This window comes from Lissotriton helveticus, chromosome 4_1 (assembly GCF_964261635.1).
Source record: "Lissotriton helveticus chromosome 4_1, aLisHel1.1, whole genome shotgun sequence".
Taxonomy (NCBI): Eukaryota; Metazoa; Chordata; class Amphibia; order Caudata; family Salamandridae; genus Lissotriton; species Lissotriton helveticus.
Window position 1 is genome coordinate 819,586,814 of NC_136063.1, and position 20,206 is coordinate 819,607,019.

Sequence of the window (20,206 nt, forward strand, 5' to 3'; positions counted from 1 at the left end):
AGTATTTGGCCTGTGGGGGTTCGCTCTTTTTCCAGCGCTTGGTGAACCAGGGGCTCTATTAAAGCACACATTGTTGCTGTTACGACAGAAAGACTGAATGGGTTTTCGCAGAGTGAACGGCGATGTGGCCTGTAATAAAGTCTTCGGTTTGTCCCCTGCACAAAGCACAACCCCAAGTTCCAGGCCTGGATTACAATGAAGAGGTGCACAACCAGAGCCATCAATTTGAGGGACCTCAAACTCTAGGAGGTCGCGGAGGTAACTGCAAGTCTTGAGGGGGCAGGTGTTCTCAGCCCAGCGAGAACCTTTACAAAGTAAGACTGTGTGTGTGTGTGTGTGTGTGTGTGTGTGTGTGTGTGTCTGTGTGTGTGTGTCTATACAAAATAAATGCAGTGGAGCGATCCACCAGATGTCTTGGTGCCCTACATGCCCCCTTTTCAGGGGTCACCGGTCTGATTGTTAAAGACCTATTGTAGGTTCACAGCACACCCTTTGTTTATCATTGGTTGGCATTATTGTCATTCTCATGTGTTTACTTTTTAGGTCAAGCCTAGAGCAGCGCATGCGCTGCTTGCTCGACTTTTAGTAAGGGGATTTTCAAAGTGGTACCAGAGGCTTTTGCTAGCCTCAAGCTGGCGGTAACGCGCACGTGCGCAGCAACCATCTGTGTTTTCTCCATCACGGGTAATTAGGTGCATCGCGATCACTTTCACTTTCAGCAATTAAGTGCATCGCGTTGCACTTTCACTTTCGGCGCCAGCGCAGCCAATGCTTTTCGCGCGCACTTGTTTTAAAAGGGCCGCTATTGGTTTCCAGTCCAGAACCCGGCTTCAGAGATTTTATTTTAAGTGTGCTTGTATATTGTATACAACCTTCTAATTGGTTCCGGGTTCTTTTAACAACTCACTAATTTTGCGCTTAATATTCGTGAAATAGTCACATTTCTTTTTTACATGTCGATGCCAGTTTCACTATTAGTTTGTAAGGCTCTAATGCTCTCATCTGTACTGCCCTCTGACATTTTGCGCTTAATATTCGTGAAATAGTCAGTTTAGTTTTTACACGCCGATGGGTCTGCTTTCCTATGGTCACCCCATTTTTTTTTTGTGCTTTTTGCTTCACTGGTTTTCGACTTAATGTGGCTGTGGGCCTGCTAATCAGACCCACAGCCCTGCTGTTCTCTCTCTAAATTTCACACCATTTACTGTAGGTACATCACCAATTGGGATTTGGGTCACTCTTATGAGTCCCTGTACAGTGTACCATAGGTACCCAGGGCATAGGTGCACCCAAGGCCTACCAGGGGCTGCATCATATCTTTTTCCACCCCTGGCTGGCCATCCAAACTGACACAACCGGCTGATTACTCAGCTGGGGCAAGGTTGTGTAATCACCCCTTGCTTAGGTATAGTATTCCTGTACCTACCAATATATATAGACACATATGCACCTATAAGCCACTCCTATGGCAGGCCTTCACAATCCTGAAGGCAGAGTGCTTGGTTTTATGTGAGATGGTGCTCTAGCATGAGCTGAGCCTGTCTGCAGCTTTCGGAACCATGTCCTTATAGCTGTTCTATGATTTTGCCATACCCTATACTCGTAAGTGCATTATAATCCTGGCGGTTAAATGCTAACTTTGGTTTGGCTTTATCAAAACATGTCGTGTGAGGTGTCATACGCTTTGGAATGCTACCCCCTCGCCAGTTCTGGTGACGGGGGTAGCATTCCACCCTTCTAGAGGGAGAAGACATGTTGTTCCTACTAAAAGTTAAAGTTAACCAGAGCCTCAGCATCACAAAACGGATGCTGCTGCCACAGACACAAGTCTGACCTCCTGCTGCTGGGAGTCCTTCCAGCGAGGGAGGCTTGGACAATAGGTTTCCTGTCTTGGGAGGTGCTAGCACCACCCCAGACAGGCTATAGTGTATTGGGGCAGGGAGGGCTGAATGAAATGAGACACTGCTTGGGGCACACAAGGTGTCCCATGCATAGTCCAGTTCAAACCGGTGCTGGGGCACTCCAGCCCCAGCTCTGACGCGAAACTGGACAAAGGGAAAAGGGTGTAACCACCCTCTTCCCTGGTCCCACCCATAGGAGGGACCTAGCAGGTAATCCAGCCCCTACATTTTAGTATATAGGTAGGAGCAGAGTCCCAAGACTTTAGATTTATCCTGACTGAAACTTGAAGCGAAACTCTGGACCTTCGACATTCTACTCGACATAGAAGACTGAAGAATCTCCCTTGTGGTCAAGGAGTGACCACCCTGTGCAAGCAGGCACCATCAAGCGATCAACGGTTTGCTTTGTCGACGCTCCTGCCGGAGCCCGAGCACAGAGCCTGACAAGACCCGAACTTCCAGACTTCCAACAGCCCGATCCAAAGTCACAGCAGAGCTGAGACCCGTGGAGGCGACGAGAGACGTGGGACCGGCCATCTTGGAAAGCCAGCGAATTGCTTTCTGTGCAAAATCTGAGGCTCCCTCGAAGTTGTGCATTGGGGATTGAGAAGCCCCAGCCCCGAGCACCAACTGCACCAAAGATCAGTCCTCCACACTCCACGAGTTGTGCGTGGGGCCCTTCTGCATTTTCCTGCTCGACGCATCTGAAAGAGACACGTTAGTATTAGATTCCTTACCTTAGAATATCCCCAGGCGTCAGACTGGATCCGGAAATTTTTGCGTAGCAGTACCCTTGCGCGTCGGTAGGCGTCGTCTGCGGCTCCGCGTCCGTCGTCGGCGTCGTGGGCGCCGTGATGACGTAGTTGGAGAACTTAGACGCCGCCTCCGCGTGCTGACGTCAGTTCTTCTTTTTTCCGCGCCAGCAAGCGCAGATCTGGAAAAAGCGGTAACCCTAGTAAATTTTTGACTAACTTTTTGGATCTTTTTGATCATTTTTCGAAGTCTTTTCGACTCCGATTGGTGCCGTAGGGATGTCTGGCTTTAAACACTGCGAGGATTGCGACCGCACGATGTCGGTCACGGATCCTCACCACCTGTGTCTAACGTATCTAGGCGTCGACCACGACGACAAAGCCTGCTCCGACTGCCGGGCCCTCTCGTCGAAAGCCAGGCGGGAGCGGTCCCGCAGGCGACTCGAACTCCGGCAGTCGGTCCCGCGAGAGGTCCCGATCCCATGGGAGGTCGAGGGACAGGTCGCGGGCTCGGAGCCTCCACAGTTCCGAGAGTAGGCCGCACTCCTCCGGGTCGAAGTCGTCGTCAGGTAAGAAGCACAAGAAGTCCAAGCGGTGTCATCGCTCTTCGGACTCCCCCCGACTCTCGCGCGATGCGGCCGGGGGTTCGGGTGACACCACCCACGCGGCTCCGTCAGAGTCGCGGGCGCCGCGTCCAGCCCCATACCCTACGGTCCCTGGGCTTAACGCGACGCCGGAGGAGATCCAGCGCTTCCTCATGGCCATGAGGAACCTCTCTCCTCCGACGGGCTTCGCGGCGTCTTCGGGCCCAGCGGACCCGTCTGGGGCCCCTAGCGGGTCGGGGGCTTCGGCCCCGACGCCGCCGACGCCTTCGGGCCCGACGCCGCTAGGCCCCACTCTCCCGCCGGCGCCGCAGGGTTCAGCGGCCCCGGCGCTGTCGGCGCCTTCGGGCCCGGCGCCCCGGGACGCCGCTGGACCTCTTTCGGGATCTGGTTCGTCGCCGGTGGACCTTACGACCTCCCCGGCGTCCCACCCTCAGGTGTCGCCTCCGGCGCCGTCCTCGGGCGGCGCCGTCCCCGGTTCCACCTTCGTTCCTGTTCAGCCGTCGGGACGGCCCCGATGGGCGCCGCTCCAGACGTCGTTTGGAGAGTTTCATTTCTATGAACAGGCCCCATTAGTTGAGAACCCTGAGTTTCAGGAGATGGGTGATGAAGAGGACTGGGAGGGGTCTGAGGACCCTCTGACCAGAGAGTGTCAGTCTCATGAGGACTGGGCAGGAGACCTTGGGGAAGCCAGTGGTCTGGACACCTCGACAGACACTGGTTTTGTCTCCCCTCCTACCGTGGCTTCGGAGGAGGGGGCAACATATAGTGTGGTGTTGATGAGGGCTGCCAAGGCCTTGGGCCTTGAGCTCCCCGTCGCGGCCGTGAGGACTAACCTCCTCACTGAGGTCCTTAAACCGCAGTCAAGCTCGGCCGAGCCTTTTAATGAGGCCTTGACCGACGTTCTTCTGAGCACTTGGTCCAAGCCCGCTACGGGTTCGCCCGTAGATAGAAACGTGGCCAGACGCAACCGCCCAGCCCCGGGCGACCCATGTTTTCTGTCCACTGACCCCACCCCCGAGAGCCTGGTCATCCAGGCCTCTAATTCCCAGACCGCGTTCCCGTCGGCTCCGCCGGACAGGGAATCCAAGAGGTATGAGCAGTATGGTAAAAAGATCTCCTCATCCCTTAGTCTGGGCCTGCGGTCTTCTTACACCGCGTGCCTCTTGGGCCGTTACACCCACTCTCTGTGGGATACGGTCGCGGAAGTGCTGCCAGAGTGTCCGTTGGAGGTACGGGCCAAACTCGGCCAAGCCCTTGTGGAGGGCCGGGATGCAGCCAAGTATTCCATCCGGTGTGGGCTGGATACCACCGACTCGCTAGGTAGAGCGATGGCAACGACGGTGGCCGTCAGACGCCACGCCTGGCTGAGGTCCGCCAACTTCTCGGCTGATGTCCAGAACACACTCATGGACATGCCGTTCGATGGCCGTCGCCTCTTTGGCGACCAAGCAGACCATGCACTCGAGCGCTTTAAGGACTCCAGGGCTACGGCCAAGTCCTTGGGCCTCTCGGCCCCGCGCCAGCAATCGGCTGCTTTTCACTCCTTTCGTGGCCACGGAAGGGGTGCACCCACACGTGCCGCTAGCCACGCTCCGCAGGGCAATACCCAACACAATGGCGGCCGTGGGAACCGCCGTCCGGGCGGTAGGGGTCACCGGCGAAGTCAGTCCACACCTTCCCCCGCAGCATCTGCCTCAAAACCCTCCTAGTCCGTGCTTTCAGGCCCATGTGACGCCAGTAGGGGGCAGGGTTCGCCATCACCACCTCCACTGGCGCACTGTCACTTCGGACAGGTGGGTGCTGCAGATCGTCCGAAGGGGCTACTCCCTCCCCTTCGAGGTGACTCCTCCAGCCATGCCACCGCAGAACCACCGTGTTTCGGGGATCACTTGCCACTTCTGCAGGAGGAAGTTACGGCCCTCTTGGCCAAGGGGGCCATTGAGCGCGTTCCTGGGCCATAAGTAGGGTGTGGTTGCTACTCCCACTACTTTCTGCTACCCAAGAAGGGCAAGGGGGGCCTCCGCCCTATCTTGGATCTACGGAACGTCAACGGCTTCCTCCGGAAGGAGAAGTTCAAGATGCTGACACTGGCTCAGGTCCTAGCTGCCCTGGACCCAGGAGACTGGATGGTAGCGTTGGACTTGCAGGACGCTTATTTCCACATCCCCGTCCTGCCGGCCCACCGGCGCTACCTGCGGTTCACGGTTGGCCACGAGCACTTTCAGTTTACCGTGCTCCCCTTCGGCCTTACCAGCGCCCCACGGGTGTTCACAAAGGTGTTGGCGGTGGTCGCAGCTTATCTGCGCAGGTTAGGGGTTTCAGTCTTCCCCTACCTCGACGACTGGTTGTTGAAGGCGGGCTCGCCCCAGACAGTCGTCAGCCACCTCCAGACTACGGCAGATCTCCTGCACCAGCTGGGGTTCTCCATCAATGTGCCAAAGTCACACCTGTGCCCCTCTCAGAAGCTCCTCTTCATCGGAGCGGTTCTGGACTCGGCGCAGTTTCGGGTTTATCCACCGAACAGCGGGTCCGGGATATTCAGGCTCTGATTCCCATCTTTCAGCCGTTATCCCGGGTCTCGGTCAGGTTGACGCTGCGGCTTCTGGGGCTGATGGCCTCCTGCATCCTTCTGGTGCATCACGCCAGGTGGCGGATGCGGGCTCTGCAGTGGGACCTAAAGTTTCAGTGGGCCCAGCATCAGGGCAACCTGTCCGACCACGTCCTGATCTCGGAGGGCACTGCGAGACAGCTGCAGTGGTGGCTCACGGACCGCGATTGGGTCAGCGGCAGATCCCTCTCCCTTCCCCAACCGGAGCACGTAGTTGTCACGGACGCGTCCCTCCAGGGCTGGGGAGGCCACATGGGAGAGACGGAGATCAGAGGCCTCTGGTCTCCGGCGGAGGCCCGGCTCCACATCAACCTGTTGGAGTTACGGGCGATTCGTCTAGCACTGAAGGCATTCCTCCCCTCTGTCCGGGGGAGTGTAGTGCAGGTGTTCACGGACAACACCACTGCCATGTGGTACTGCAACAAACAGGGCGGGGTGGGGTCGTGGACCCTTTGCCAGGAGGCTCTGCACCTTTGGCATTGGCTGGAACGCCAGGGCGTGACCCTGGTGGCTCAACACCTGGCAGGTTCTCTGAAAGCCAGGGCGGACGAGCTCAGCCGTCGGTGCATGATGGATCACGAATGGCGTCTGAACTCGGACGTGGCGCAAGGCCTCTTTCAGCAATGGGGAGAGCCTTGGTTAGATCTATTTGCCACCGAAGAGAACGCGCAATGTCATCTGTTCTGCGCGTTGGAATTTCCAAGGCGGCACTCGCTCGGAGACGCTTTTCGTCGCGAGTGGAGTTGCGGTCTGTTGTACGCCTTTCCGCCTATACCACTTCTGCCCAGAGTGCTGAAGAAGATCAAGGGCGACCGGGCCCAAGTCATCCTTGTGGCTCTGGACTGGGCACGAAGGTACTGGTATCCAGAGCTACTCAGTATTTCAGTCGATCCCCCGGTTCGTCTGCCTCTTCAGGAGGACCTTCTGTCGCAGCAGCAGGGGACGGTCCTCCACCCGAACCTGTCCAGTCTCCACCTCCATGCTTGGAGATTGAGCGGCGACAGTTGAGGCCATTTGACTTGCCTCCTGAAGTCTGTGATGTCATTCTGGCTGCCAGGCGTCCCTCCACAAAGTCGGTATACGCCTGCAGGTGGAACAGATTTGTGGCATGGTGCACAGCGAAGGCTGTGGATCCTCTTGCTGCCCCTCTTTCTGAGGTTCTTCTCTTCCTTCTTTCTCTTGCCCAGCAGGGCTCTGCTCTGGGCACTATCAAGGGCTACCTTTCTGCCCTTTCAGCCTTTCTCAGGCTGCCTGATCAACCTTCTTTGTTCAAGTCCCCTATTGTGAATAGACTTCTTAAGGGCATCACACACACGTTTCCTCCTGTTCCGTTTGTGATGCCTCAGTGGGACTTGAACCTGGTTCTTACGTTTCTAATGTGCGCTCCCTTTCAGCCACTTCACAACTGTCCTCTCCGCCTTCTTACTCTGAAGACTGCTTTCCTGGTTGCCATCACCTCTGCCAGGAGAGTGAGTGAGCTCCAGGCTCTTTCTTGTACTCCACCTTTCCTTTCTGTCCATCCGGACAAAGTGGTGCTGCGACCAAACCTTCTTTCCTGCCCAAGGTTGTCACGGCCTTCCACATCGGGCAGTCTATCACCTTGCCTACCTTCTTTCCGCCACCGCATCCCTCTAAAGAGGAAGAACGGCTCCACCGTCTGGACCCAAAACGTGCGCTCTCATTCTACTTGGATCGCACACGCCAGTTTCTGGCGCGGAAAAGCTGTGTCTAAGAACTGACGTCCGACGACGGACGCGGAGCCGCAGACGACGGCTACCGACGCGCAAGGGTACTGCTACGCAAAAATTTCCGGATCCAGTCTGACGCCTGGGGATATTCTAAGGTAAGGAATCTAATACTAACTAATGTCTCTTACAGATATATCGTTACACAAGTAGTAACTTGTGCGTCTGTCTGGTCACTTGCCCGTTGGCTAGTGGCCTCTGTGACGACAAACCTTTTGATTTACACCGCTGTCTGGTTGCTCCAGACTGGCCCTTGCTTCCCTGAAAAGGAGAAGTCAATCAGACCTTGCTGGTCTGATCCGTAAGCCATCTTTGATTCCTGCGTGGGTTGCCTTTGCCAAGGCTTGTTGACTCCAGTCCGGAAGCCGACACCGCCGACAGCGAGAGCCTTCGTGGGACAGTCCGTATCCAGCTCCTGGTCGTCCTCGACACCTCCTGGTCCACGTGGATGCAGAGACAAGCTTCACGACATCACCTGATTGCTTCGCGACATCACCTGGTTCCTTCCTGGTCACTGGCTAGTGACCCAGACTCTGTCCCCTCTGCTTTCAGGTACTCTTCCTCCTCGATCCACCCTTGGATCCACCCGGACACTTCCCTCCTGGTCGCCTGCAGCATCTTTCTTCAAGGCTCCATAGGATTCAGCGACGAAACCCGACACACTTTGACACCTACGCACCCGCTTCCTGTGGGTGAGGTAACGCGAGTACTTCGGTGCTCCTGTGGGTATTTACTATCCTAGTGTCTAACTTTCAAGTAGCTGTCTCCTTGTCCATCCGGAAGTGACCTAAAAGAACTAGTTTCCATTTCTTTCGTTCCCATTCTAACTCTATGGTAACTCGCGTGTGTGTAAAGACACTGCACGCGCATCCCGTGGGCCTCCTGCTCCCTATCCTTTGGTAGTACAGCGTAGCATCAGCGATTCTCTAGGCCCTAGGCCTATCCTTTGTTCGTGACGTGGTTCTTATACCACTATTTTAGTATATGGTTCGAAGTGCCCCATGGGATTACTATATTTTGTGCAACTTATTGTATTATAATTGAGTATCTTGTTATGTGCTGGTGCCTCTGTTATGTTATGTTATGGTCATGGTCATTTATTATGCGCACAGATGCTCCAGCAAAGGAGCGTCCTGGCGCCCGACAGGGTCCCATCACAACACAACTTAAAGAAAGACTGCAAAAGGAGCAGATTTAAGAAAACAAAAAGGTCTTAACAGCCCTACGAAAAGAGAGCAAATCACCGAGGGCACGTATCTCTGGGGGAAGGGAATTCCACAGGACCGCAGCGCATACACGAAACGAGCGGCCGCCAGCACGGCTGCGCTTAAAACGGGGGACTACAGCAAGTTCAAGGTCAGAAGATCTTAAAGAGCGGACCGGAGTGTAGGGAGATAGAAGATTCAAAAGAATCAGGGCAGGAGAGCCCTTGAGGATTTTATAAGACATACAAAGTGCCTTAAATTGGATCCTCTGCTTAATCGGCAGCCAATGGAGAGAATGCAAGGTGTTAACAACAGAACAGAACCTGGGAAGACCCAAGACTGCTCTTGCGGCCGCATTTTACACGCGTTGAAGGCGAGTGATTTCGGCCTGGTTTAGCCCCACCAAAAGGGAACTGGCATAATCAAGCCGAGAAATCACCGTCACCTCATAAAGAGTTCAGAGGATTGTGTTAGAAATAAATACATATATATTTTGATATACAACCTGTGTGGTGTCCTTTCACTTGGTATTAAAAGGGTTACATATGGTAGAACAGCTGGCTTCACATGCCCTCTTGAGTTTAGCCTAAGACTGCTTTGTCCATGCTGCCACTAGGATAGCTGGTCTATAAGGTTGACTTTACAACCATCACCATAATGGTTGTTTGGACTGATACAAGGTGCCCACTAGAATAGTCGACATCACATATCAGGCCAACTTCTCACACCAGTTTCACAATCTAGTTTGTAAGGCTCTAATGCTCTCATCTGTACTGCCCTCTGACATTGAGCACTATCCTTCGTTTCCTCTCATATCATAGTAACACAATGTCCTTTTGCTCTGCCATAACCTCCCCCCTCCCAGATTCCCTTGCACTGAGGTCGTGTGTCGTACACAACCTCACTAGGTCTCCCCCACCTTCCATATTAGTAATCCGTAGAACATTTGTTGCTAATTTATCCTTCAGGGCTGTTATACAGTTACAACAATACGCATTTCCTTAGTGCTGGCATTTACAGAGCAGTTGTAGTGTATTTTATCTGAAAATGTATGTTTGTTGTACTTGAAGAAGGCAGCAGTACCCGTGGACCTAGTGGTAGGTGGGAGCAGACGTGAGTGAGAGGATGGGCAATTCCATCATGTAGGGAAGGCCAAGAAGCAAGACAAGGGAGTGGGTATGTAGAGGGTGTAAGACTACTATGCCCTGTTTCCTCTGCAGTTCAAATGTGTGTACGAAGTATGTGCATAGCACACAGTATTGAAGCAAACTATGGTGTCCATTTGCACTCTGACTGTGCACACAAGATGATTGTCTATATGCAGGCAACTCCTTCTCTCTGATGGACATGGTAATTCCATGTGGTACATGTGAAACACTCTTTTCATGTCACTGGTATGTTTTCACCACATACAGTAACAAGCATTGGCATAGCCAATAGGCCTCGCCTTTGGGACCTTATAAGTGTTTACTTAGGCAGCACAATATCCTTGGTACAACAACATCAACTGTTGCATGGCTAAGCATTTATAAGGTCCCAAAGGCGAGACCCTATTGGCTATGCCAATGCTTGTTATTCAATGGCTTGTCCTCTTGTATTTGTCCAGCCCCTGCAGCACAGCCTTTTTACAATTGTTCTGATTGGCTGACGTGCATCCTTACACTGTTCACTTTTGGGGAACTGCTTCTTTCTTTTCCATGCAGCACTTAGCTCTCCCCAGTGTGCTGCTTACCCCCCTCAAATATTTCCCGCACTCCGCTGCTCGTCTGCAAAAGCAGCGCTACTGGGATGTTTTCGCTGTCCTCTGGCTGAAGAGCAGACTTTAAGGTCTGTTTTGGTTTTATCTCCTTCATTCCACACATTGCATGAACGTGCCAGCTTTGGCAAAGCAAGGCTTTTAAGGCACCAAGGGAAGGGCCTCAAGTATTGGCATAGCCAATAGGTCTCGCTTTTGGGACCTTATAAGTATTTAGTTATGCTGCACAATATCCTCGGTGCAACATCCACTGTTGCATGGATAAACACTTATTAGGTCCCAAAGGCGAAACCTATTGGCTATGCTCATGTTTTTTTTGACTTGTCAGGAGTAGGACTGCCCCTTCTCCCATTTTGCCCCTCTCCGTTGGAATCAATTCCCTCTTTCCACCCGCACCTGCTAACACCTTATTACTTTAGTAAAGCGCTGAACCCTGGCTGTTCTAAAGATTCACTAATCTCTCTAAGCTGGGATTTTATCAGCTATGATCGGTGCCGGGATATTCAGTTTAGAGTGAGTATCCCGCTCTGTAAGACCTTTAAACATAACACAGCTTGAAATGTGTGAGTTGTGATGGTGCAGTGCCGAGAAGAGGATAGTGTTCTTGGTTTTAGGCGCGAGTGGTGGCAGGAATGTTTTAATTGTGGGGTGCTTTGGCAACTGCGTGACAGAAAATGGGTTTACCTGACAACATAATTCCAGGGTAACAGGCACGAGCTCCATAAAAGTATCGTCTAAAATGGCCGTTATTAAAGAGTAAAGGGGAGTATTGAAAACCCAGTGACAAAAGCGAGTTTGAAGATACATCGTTTGCCTGTTTTAAAGTTTCCAGGTTGCTTTGCATGTATTGAAGCTATGATGGAGCAACGACGGATGTTTTTTTATACCGTGTAATAGAATACCTAACTTCACGTGGAATATTAACGGAGTTACGTTACTTAAACAATTACACCTCTGTGGTATTTTCATTTCAATGTGCTTTATAAAATCAAGAGCACTGTACAATATTTAAGTAGTGCGACATTACAGACTTTAATGAGTTGCTTACACGAACGTCCTTGAAACACCTGCATGTTGGCGCCGCCCTCCACTCCCTCTCTCAGGGGACCTGCACGACTCTTTTGTTGTTTTCACTCCTCCGACATTCGTGATCAGCAGAGAAACATACGGCTTATTTGAGTCTGCAGACCAAGGTACTGCTAATTAATTATTGTTGCTCGATTTTATTCATTTCTTATTTTCACTTTATTTTTTATGTTTTAGTGGTTTGACGATACAATATGAAGAAATAATTAAAGGAACAAATTGTCTTATTAAAGGCATCACAGCTAAAGGTCATGTAAACAATTGCCAAGGCAAGGTAGGACGAATTTTGTAAACCGGTTTTGTAAAAAGCACTTTTGTATACGACCTAGAACATTAATTCGGAACACTGCCTAATATATTTTGATTGCAAGTGGGAAAAATCTTGTTTTATTCTCACGTGCATGTGCAGTGAACAGGTGTAGCGAGTATTATATTACAATGCGGTGTAATTGTTAAGTCAAGCAGTACTGCTGATTTTGAAACTAAGCCTCCTGCAGAAAAGAGAGGAACATGCATGCTATGCAGTTTGTGCCAGATTTCGATTTCATGATACGTGTTTTTCCATTTTAATGTTTTTTTTGTGTAAATCTTTTTATTAAACCATGACATGTTCGTACATACAAAGAGAATACCAATAGTCACTTCAATCTTATAATACACATTTGAATGTTTTTTAAATGTATATTTACTCCTACATGTGAATTATCGATGGCTGTGATGAAAATGCTATGAATGTAATGTAAAAACATAGTTCTATTAACAGATATTGCAAGTAAAATGAAGCACAAATTGCCATTTCTTTTCTTATCTGGATTTGTTGGAAATAACCACTTTTGTGAGCGACGCCTTGTTTGTCTACTTTCTTGTTGCCGATAATACTGATTAAAACTCAAATCATACTGTAGAAGTCGTGGGTCTTGTGTTAAATGAATTTGCGTTATCTAGTTTGCTATAGGGCTCTAAAGGTTGCTTGTTGGTTTAATGGCTTCACGCTGGTGGATCGACTTGGTCACACATACAGAGGCCCCACAAAGTATGATCACTTTATCAGCGATATCAAAGCCATTCCTAAAATCTCAGAATCAAGAGGCATATTCAGTTGTCTTTGTCAGCTTTAAGGATAAAAGTTAGAGGTTGGTGTTATCTGATAGAGAATTATAACCACAGATTTCTCACCTCAGAATATTCCTCAGACATCAGACTGGATCCGGAAAATCTTGACCGGGACCTTGCGTGCTGGTATGTGGCGTCGATCAGTTCCACATCTGCATCTGAAGTGATATGTGTTATGCCTATATAGGCACCACCCTAACGAGCTGACATCAGTTTTGTTTTCTACACTAGCAGTGCAGATTTAAACCATGTGAGGAATATGTCACAGGCAGATGTCTGTCTCTGTCCCACACTTGGTTTTCCCAGGGTCGAGCCACGACTCCAAGGCCTGCTCTGACTGCAAGTCGATGCACCCCAAGGCGAGTTACGAGCCCCCGATGAAGCTCCTGACAGCATGGTAGAAGGCTCCGCACCGATCTTGATCCCGAGGGAGACCTTAGGCCCGCTCTCTGAGTCGATCCATTTGTCTTCTTCAAAGTCGGGTAATTCAAAGAAGGCACAAGAAGAATAAGCTAAAGCGCTCTTTGGCCTCTATCGGTCAGCGCCGTTCTTCCAAGCCCTGCTTCCTCTATCCACCTGCGGAGCCAACAACTGGGTCCGCTCCACCCTGTTCCTTGTTCCCTGAACCTGGAGTTACCCCAGCCCAACTCAAGGAGCTATATGAAGCCATGCACTCCATCTTTGGACCAATAGCTTACTCTGGTGCGCCTTTGGGTACCATGGATTACCACCGGAGGGTTTGCTCCGACACCAGCTGGGCCCTCTGGATCCATTCCCTATCTAGACTGACACCTACGCCGGCACAACGTTCCCTCTGTGCCATTCTGACGCCACTGGTGCCACTTGAGGAGGACTCTATCCTCTCTGACTCTGAGACAGTGCTGCCTCGACTCCGCTCGATGTTGACACCAGTGCTTCCTGGAGTGCGTCAACTTACCCTGATCTTGACGCCGTTGGGTAGCCCCACGTTCCCAGGGGGCGAAGGGGTATTGAAGAGACATATGGTCCCATGGAGGATGATCCCTACCCGGGGAAAAAATACTATGAGGAGCTGGGATATGCCAGTGCTGTGTACACCTCACCAGACTCCAGCCAGGTTTCTCTTCCTATCCTTGCCAACGAGGAAAGAGCTTTTTCACCAATAAAATGTGAGGAGCAGTGGAGGTCCTTAACCTGCAGTTGCCCTCTGTCAAGGTCAAGAACAACATCCTGAGGGAAGTGCTTAAACCCAGGGCCCGCTCTGAGAAGCCCCTAATCCCATTTAATGAGGCCCTCGTTATGTTGTCACAGGCGCTTGTGTTAAACCTTGCACTGGAGCTCCTGTGCACAGGATAATTGCCAGGTGCCTCCACCCTGCCCCTGGAGACCTGGTCTTCCTCACCCAACAGCCGTCTCCCGAGAGCGTGGTGGTGCAGGCCTCGACAGCCACACTCAATTCCAGCGCATTCTCTTCCACTCCCCCAGATAGGGAATCAAAAAAGCTGGATACCTTTGGGAAGAGGCTATTTTCTTCCACCAGCCTACCATTGCGGTCGGTGTTCACCGCATACCTCTTGGGCTGATATACCCATGCATTGTGGGACTAGGTTGCACAGCTGTTGCCCATGCTTCCCAAAGAGAGTAGCGTTGAACCCTCAGGATGCGTATTTATGCATTCCTGTCCTGCAGGCCCACTGATGTTACCTGCGTTTCACGGTAGGCCAGGAGTATTTTTAGTTCACTGTGCTCCCCTTTGCCTCATTAGTGTCCCTCGGGTGTTCACAAAAGTGATCGTGGTGGTTGCAACACAGCTGCAGAGGTCAGTGGTCCCAGTTCTCCCCGACCTAGATGACTGGCTGTTGAAGGTAGAATTGTCCCAGGCAGTTGTTACCCACCTCCAGACTACGGCAAGCCTTCTGCACTCACTGGGGTTCACTATCAACATGCCGAAGTCTCACCTAACTCCTTCTCAGACGCTCCCTTTCATCCAAGCCATTCTGGGCATGCTGCAGTTTCATGCTCCGGAGCAAAGAAGCTAGGATGCTGATGTTTCAACCTCAGTACTCGATTTCAGTGAGATTGACTCTGAGGCTGCTGGTCCTTATGTCCTCCTGCATCCTGCTAGATAAGCATGCTCCATGGTATACGCAGAACTCTGCAGTCGGATCTGAAGTTCAAGTGGGCACAGCATCAGAGGAATCTCTTAGACCTGATCCAGATTTCAGGGGAGACTGGAAAAGATCTTCGGAGGTGGTTAACAAACCGTTAGTAAATTAGCGGCAAACCTATATACCTACCCCAACCGGAGCGGTCAGTGGCGACCGATGCATCACTTCTGGGTTAGGGCGGTCATTTGGGAAATAAGAGGGCTCTGGTCTCTGGCGGAATCTCAGGTTCATATCAATTTCCTGGAACTGCAGGCCATCCGCCTGGCATTGAAGGGCTTCCTCTAATCCCTCAATGTAAGGCTGGTCCAGGTGTTCATGGACAACGGCCCCCAGCGGCATTGCAAGAAGCAGGGCAGAGTGGGATCGTAGACCCTGTGCCAGGAGCCCCTGTACTTTTGGAGTTGTCTGGAGCTCCAGGACATCCTCCTGTGTCGTACAGCACCTGGTAGGATCTCTGAATGCCAGGGCAGACAATTTAGCTGCCAATGCCTTGCAAATCATGAATTGCATCTCCATTCAGAGTTGCCAGAAGGTCGCTTCAGAGAATGGGGAGAATCTTGGCTCAATCTTTTTTCCACTAATGAGAAGTCGCAACGTCAGCTTGTTCGATTTTCCAACGTGGCTCTGGCTCTGAGACACGTTCCGCTTAGAATCGTCCAGTGAACTCCTGTGTGCCCTTCCGCCAATACCGCTCCAGCCCCTTGTTCTCAAGGAGTTTGACTAACCAGGCCCAAGTCATCTTGGTGGGTCTGGACTGGAAAAGGAGATGTTGGTATCCGGAACTTCTGAGCATGAGCACCCTCCTCCGATCAGTCTGCCTCTTCAGGAGAATCTCTTGTCGCCGCAGCAGGGTGGGGTTCTGCACCTGAATCTTCGCACACTCCACCTTCATGCATGGAGATTGAGCGGCAACAGTTTTAATGCCTTTGGTCCTTCCAAGATTTGTGGTGATATCTTGGCAGACAGGTGCCCCTCAACAAAACTGTATATGCCCGCTGTTGGGACAAATTTGTGACTTGGTGTTCTTCATGTCATGTTGATCCACTTTCTGCTTCCTTGTTGAAGTTTTTGTTTTATGTGCTGTTGATAGCCTGTCAAAGCCCTGCCTTGGGCACAGTTAAAGGTTATCTCTCTGCTACCTCGGCTTTTTAGCAGTTGCCGGATCAGCCCTCACTGTTTAGGTCGCCTACTGTGACAAGTTTCCTTAAGAGTTTGCAACATTTGCTCACCCTTGCCCCTTTCATCGTGCCCCAATGGGACCTAAATTTGGTCTTGACTTTTCTCATAGGCTTCCCATTTGAGCCCCTGTATAGCTGTTCTCTGAGATGTCTGACTCTTAAGATGGTCTTCTTAGTGGCCACTGCATTGGCTCAGTGAGCTTCAAGCTCTTTCAGTTAATCCTCCATACACCAGCTTCTACCCAGACAAACTATTTCTTCGCACACGTTCCTCCTTCCTAACGAAGGTGGTCACTCCATTCCACCACAGAAACAGCAGAGGACCCCTGGAAGCAAGAATGCAGAGCAGGGGAGATACGTAGAGAACAACAGTAAAAAAAAAAAACTGCCAGCTCGGTAATTTAACAGAGGTGTCACTCCTGAAAACACCTACTTAAGTGATAACATTGGAGCCATTCCAATCAATAATGAATGGCCTATTTGAAAAAACTCAATATTTATTAGCACATACAGCATAACATATCTCACTTTTTTCGAATATAGATACAGAATTTTGCATATACATATACCAGCAGCTTCAGTTCCAATATACAGCAAATAAAGACAAACAATGCCGATGACAGAATACTCTAAGCAGTACCCAACCAAACCTCACAGGCAATAAAATACATTTTCACAACCCATCACATCACAAGCATATTTCATTCATGATAATCACTAGGTCTAAAATAAACTCTCTTTGGGATGATTTAGTTGCATACCATAACAATGTCACACCACAAAGCACCTTCAACTATCACAGAGTCAATGTCACAGTAGCCTAAAAATCCAATATGAAAATCTTTATGTATATGATTTAAAAACTCTTCTTTCTTTTGATTTTTACAATAATCACTTAAAATATTAAAATTCAATATCCACATAGATACATCATATATCTCCCCTGCTCTGCATTCTTGCTTCCAATAATCACTTAAAATATTAAAATACAATATCCACATAGATAAACAGTATAAAATCACATATATATCAAAAAGTACAGATCAATAAGTACAAAATTAAAAAAAGAATCCTAAACAGCAGATGAACATATGATCTTGTTTGTTATCCTTTTCATATGTTGCACAATAGATCCATATGATTAACAAAAAAAACTTTATAACAAGTAGACCAAGAAGTGACGCGTTTCGGAGGTATCTACAGGTCCAACCTCCTTCTTCAGGCTTTACTAATATTTGAACCAGCATTTTTTTCACCATTTCAGACAGATTATCTCTTCTTCACTGGAAATATTGTTCTCCTGACGTTTTTTTTCAGAGGTATATAGCTACTGAAAATGTATAGGGGACAAGTCTACACTCTACTACGCTCAGGTGTAGTGACAATTTATCAATGTCACGGTATATTCAAGTACTCCACTATTGCATTTTATTCATGTGTGGGAAGGCATCCATTGTGAACAGGTTAAAATCAATCTATCAACCTCCTTCGCAGGGAAGCAAGGGCCAGTCTGGAGCAACCAGACCAGCAGTGTAGATTTCGGGTTTCGTCGTCACAGAGGCCACTAGCCAACGGGCAAGTGACCGGACAGACGCGTCGAGCAGGAAAATACAAAAGGGCCCCACGCAGCACTCGGTGAGTGTGGAGAGGTGATCTTCGGTGCAGTCGGTGCTCGGGGCTGGGGCTTCTCAATCCCAAATGCACAACTTCGAGGGTGCCTCTGAAGTTGCATGGAAAGCAATTCGCTGGCTTTCCAAGATGGCCGGTCCCACGTCTCTCGTCGCCTCCACGGGTCTCAGCTTTGCTGTGGCTGTGGATCGGGCTGTTGGATGTCTGGAAGTCCGGGTCTTGTCAGGCTCTGTGTTCGAGCTCCGGCGGGAGCAACGACAAAGCAAGCCGTTGAGCGCTTGATGGTGCCTGCTTGCACAGGGTGGTCACTCCTTGACCACAAGGGAGATTCTTCAGTCTTCTACGTCGAGTAGGATGTCAAAGGTCCAGAGTTTCGTATCAGAGTTTCAGTCAGGATATATCTAAAGTCTTGGGACTCAGCTCCTACCTCTATCCCAAATCTAGGGGCTGGATTACCTGCTAGGTCCCTCCTATGGGTGGGACCCAGGAAGGGGGTGGTTACACCCCTTTCCCTTTGTCCAGTTTCGCGCCAGAGCTGGGGCTGGAGTGCCCCAGCACCGGTTTGAACTGGACTATGCATGGGACACCTTGTGTGCCCCAGGCAGTGTCTCATTTCATTCAGCCCTCCCTGCCCCAATACACTATAGCCTGTCTGGGGTGGTGCTAGCACCTCCCTGTGACAGGAAACCTATTGTCAAAGCCTCCCTCGCTGGAAGGACTCCCAGCAGCAGGAGGTCAGACTTATGTCTGTGGCAGCAGCATCCATTTTGTGATCCTGAGCCTCTGTGTGAGAAGTTGGCCTGATGTGCAGTGCTCACTATTCTAGTGATCACTATATATCAGTCCAAACAACCCTTATTGATGATTGGTTGTAAGTCAACCTTATAGACCAGCTATCCTAGTAGCATGGATACGAGCAGTCTAAGGCTAAGACTCTAGAGGGCGTGTTAAGCCAGCTGTTTTACCATCACATTACCCCTTGAACACCCAGTGAAAGGACACCACACAAGTGTTATGAAAATAAACAATGTATTTATTAGAATCACAACAACCCTGTACTCTTTATGAGGACAGGGTGCTAAGCACACAACAAAACTCTTACGAAAATACTTTTAAGTTAGCACGTTACACAAATGCCCGAGGGGCACGAAAAACCATATACGCTAAAAGTGGAATGCGAATTACTAGCAGGTAAGTAACGATTCTCAGAGGCTTTGGGATCGCTAGGACTGGACTACTGAACCTTTAGATTACTAGCAGGAGGCCTAGGGAACTCGGGTGCAGAGTGTGCACTCTCACGCGGGATGCGGGACAAAGTCTATGGAAGCTAGAATTCACAAAGTTAGTGTTCACGGGCGAACCCGACCTGGTGGGAAGAAAACGACAGTGGATCCTGACCCTAGGATAGTGAGGCTATGCTGGGACACCGAAGTGCCGAAGTTACCTAGCCCAGGGGCTGCAGCTGCATAGGTCTGAAAAGACGTCGGGGATCTCGTTGCCGGACCAGGAGCCTGGAAGGAAGAAGTTGCTGGCAGGCGACCAGTGAAGGAAAGTTCGATGGATCCAAGCCTGGATCAAGGAAGAAGAAAACCTGAAAGCAGAGGGGACCAAGTTCTTGAATCACTAGCCAGTGATTAAGTGGGCACCAGGATGGCACCGGGCGAAGTCACCGCAGTCAGGTGAGTGGGCGCTGCTGGGCTCTGCAGTCTCTCGGACCAGGAGGCGTTGTCGGCGACCAGGATGGAGGTGCGAGCTGTCCCACGAAGGATGAAGTCTTTGGCGTCGAAGTTACCCAGGATTGGGCAACAAGCCTTGGCTAATTCAAGCCCACGCGGTGGACTCAAAATGGCGTCTTGAGTGGACCAGGAGGGTCCGGGGTGCTCCTCTTCTGGAAGGGAGCAAGGGCCAGTCTGGAGCAACCAGACCAGCAGCAGAAATGTCGTCGGGCGTCGTCAGGAAGGCCACAAGCCAACGGGCTAGTAGCCAAACAACGCGGTGAGCAGCGGAAAGCAGAAGGGCCCCACGCAGATCGTGGAGATGCTGGGGGGCTGCACTTCGGAGCTGGAGCTGCTCAGAGTCGGGGCTTCTCGGACCCCAAAGCACTCACCAGTGGAATACTCGGCGGGCTTGCTGTGCAGAAGTCGTGCAGTCTTGGCGATGGCCGGTCCCTCGAGGTCTCGTCGCACCCACGGTTCTCAGCTGTGCTGTAGAGGTGGGTAGAGGTCAGAGGTGCCAGGGAAGCCGGGTCTCGTCGAGCTGGGCAGTCGGATTCCGGAGGAAGGACGTGCAGCAGACCGCAGTGTTCTGTAGATGGTGCCTGCGGGTGCAGGGTGACTACTCCTTAGTCACAAGGGAGAAATCTTAGGAAGAAGTCTTGAGTTCCTTTCGCAGAAAGTAGTTTCAGGATTCAAAGATGATCTGATTTGGAAGGGGGCCAGTCTCTACCTTTATCCTGTAAAAAGGGGCTGGCACGCGACTAAG

At 50.8% G+C, this 20,206-nt stretch overlaps 1 protein-coding gene across 1 annotated transcript in view; it reads left to right on the top strand.

The window, feature by feature from the left end:
* Positions 1 to 20,206, top strand: part of SMCHD1 (structural maintenance of chromosomes flexible hinge domain containing 1) — a 2,317,253-nt gene that overhangs the window by 723,408 nt on the left and 1,573,639 nt on the right. Inside the window, exon 21 of the mRNA XM_078687460.1 lies at positions 11,836 to 11,932. Within this exon, the coding sequence (XP_078543586.1) occupies positions 11,836 to 11,932 (97 nt within the window). The remainder of the gene's footprint in view (positions 1 to 11,835; positions 11,933 to 20,206) is intronic.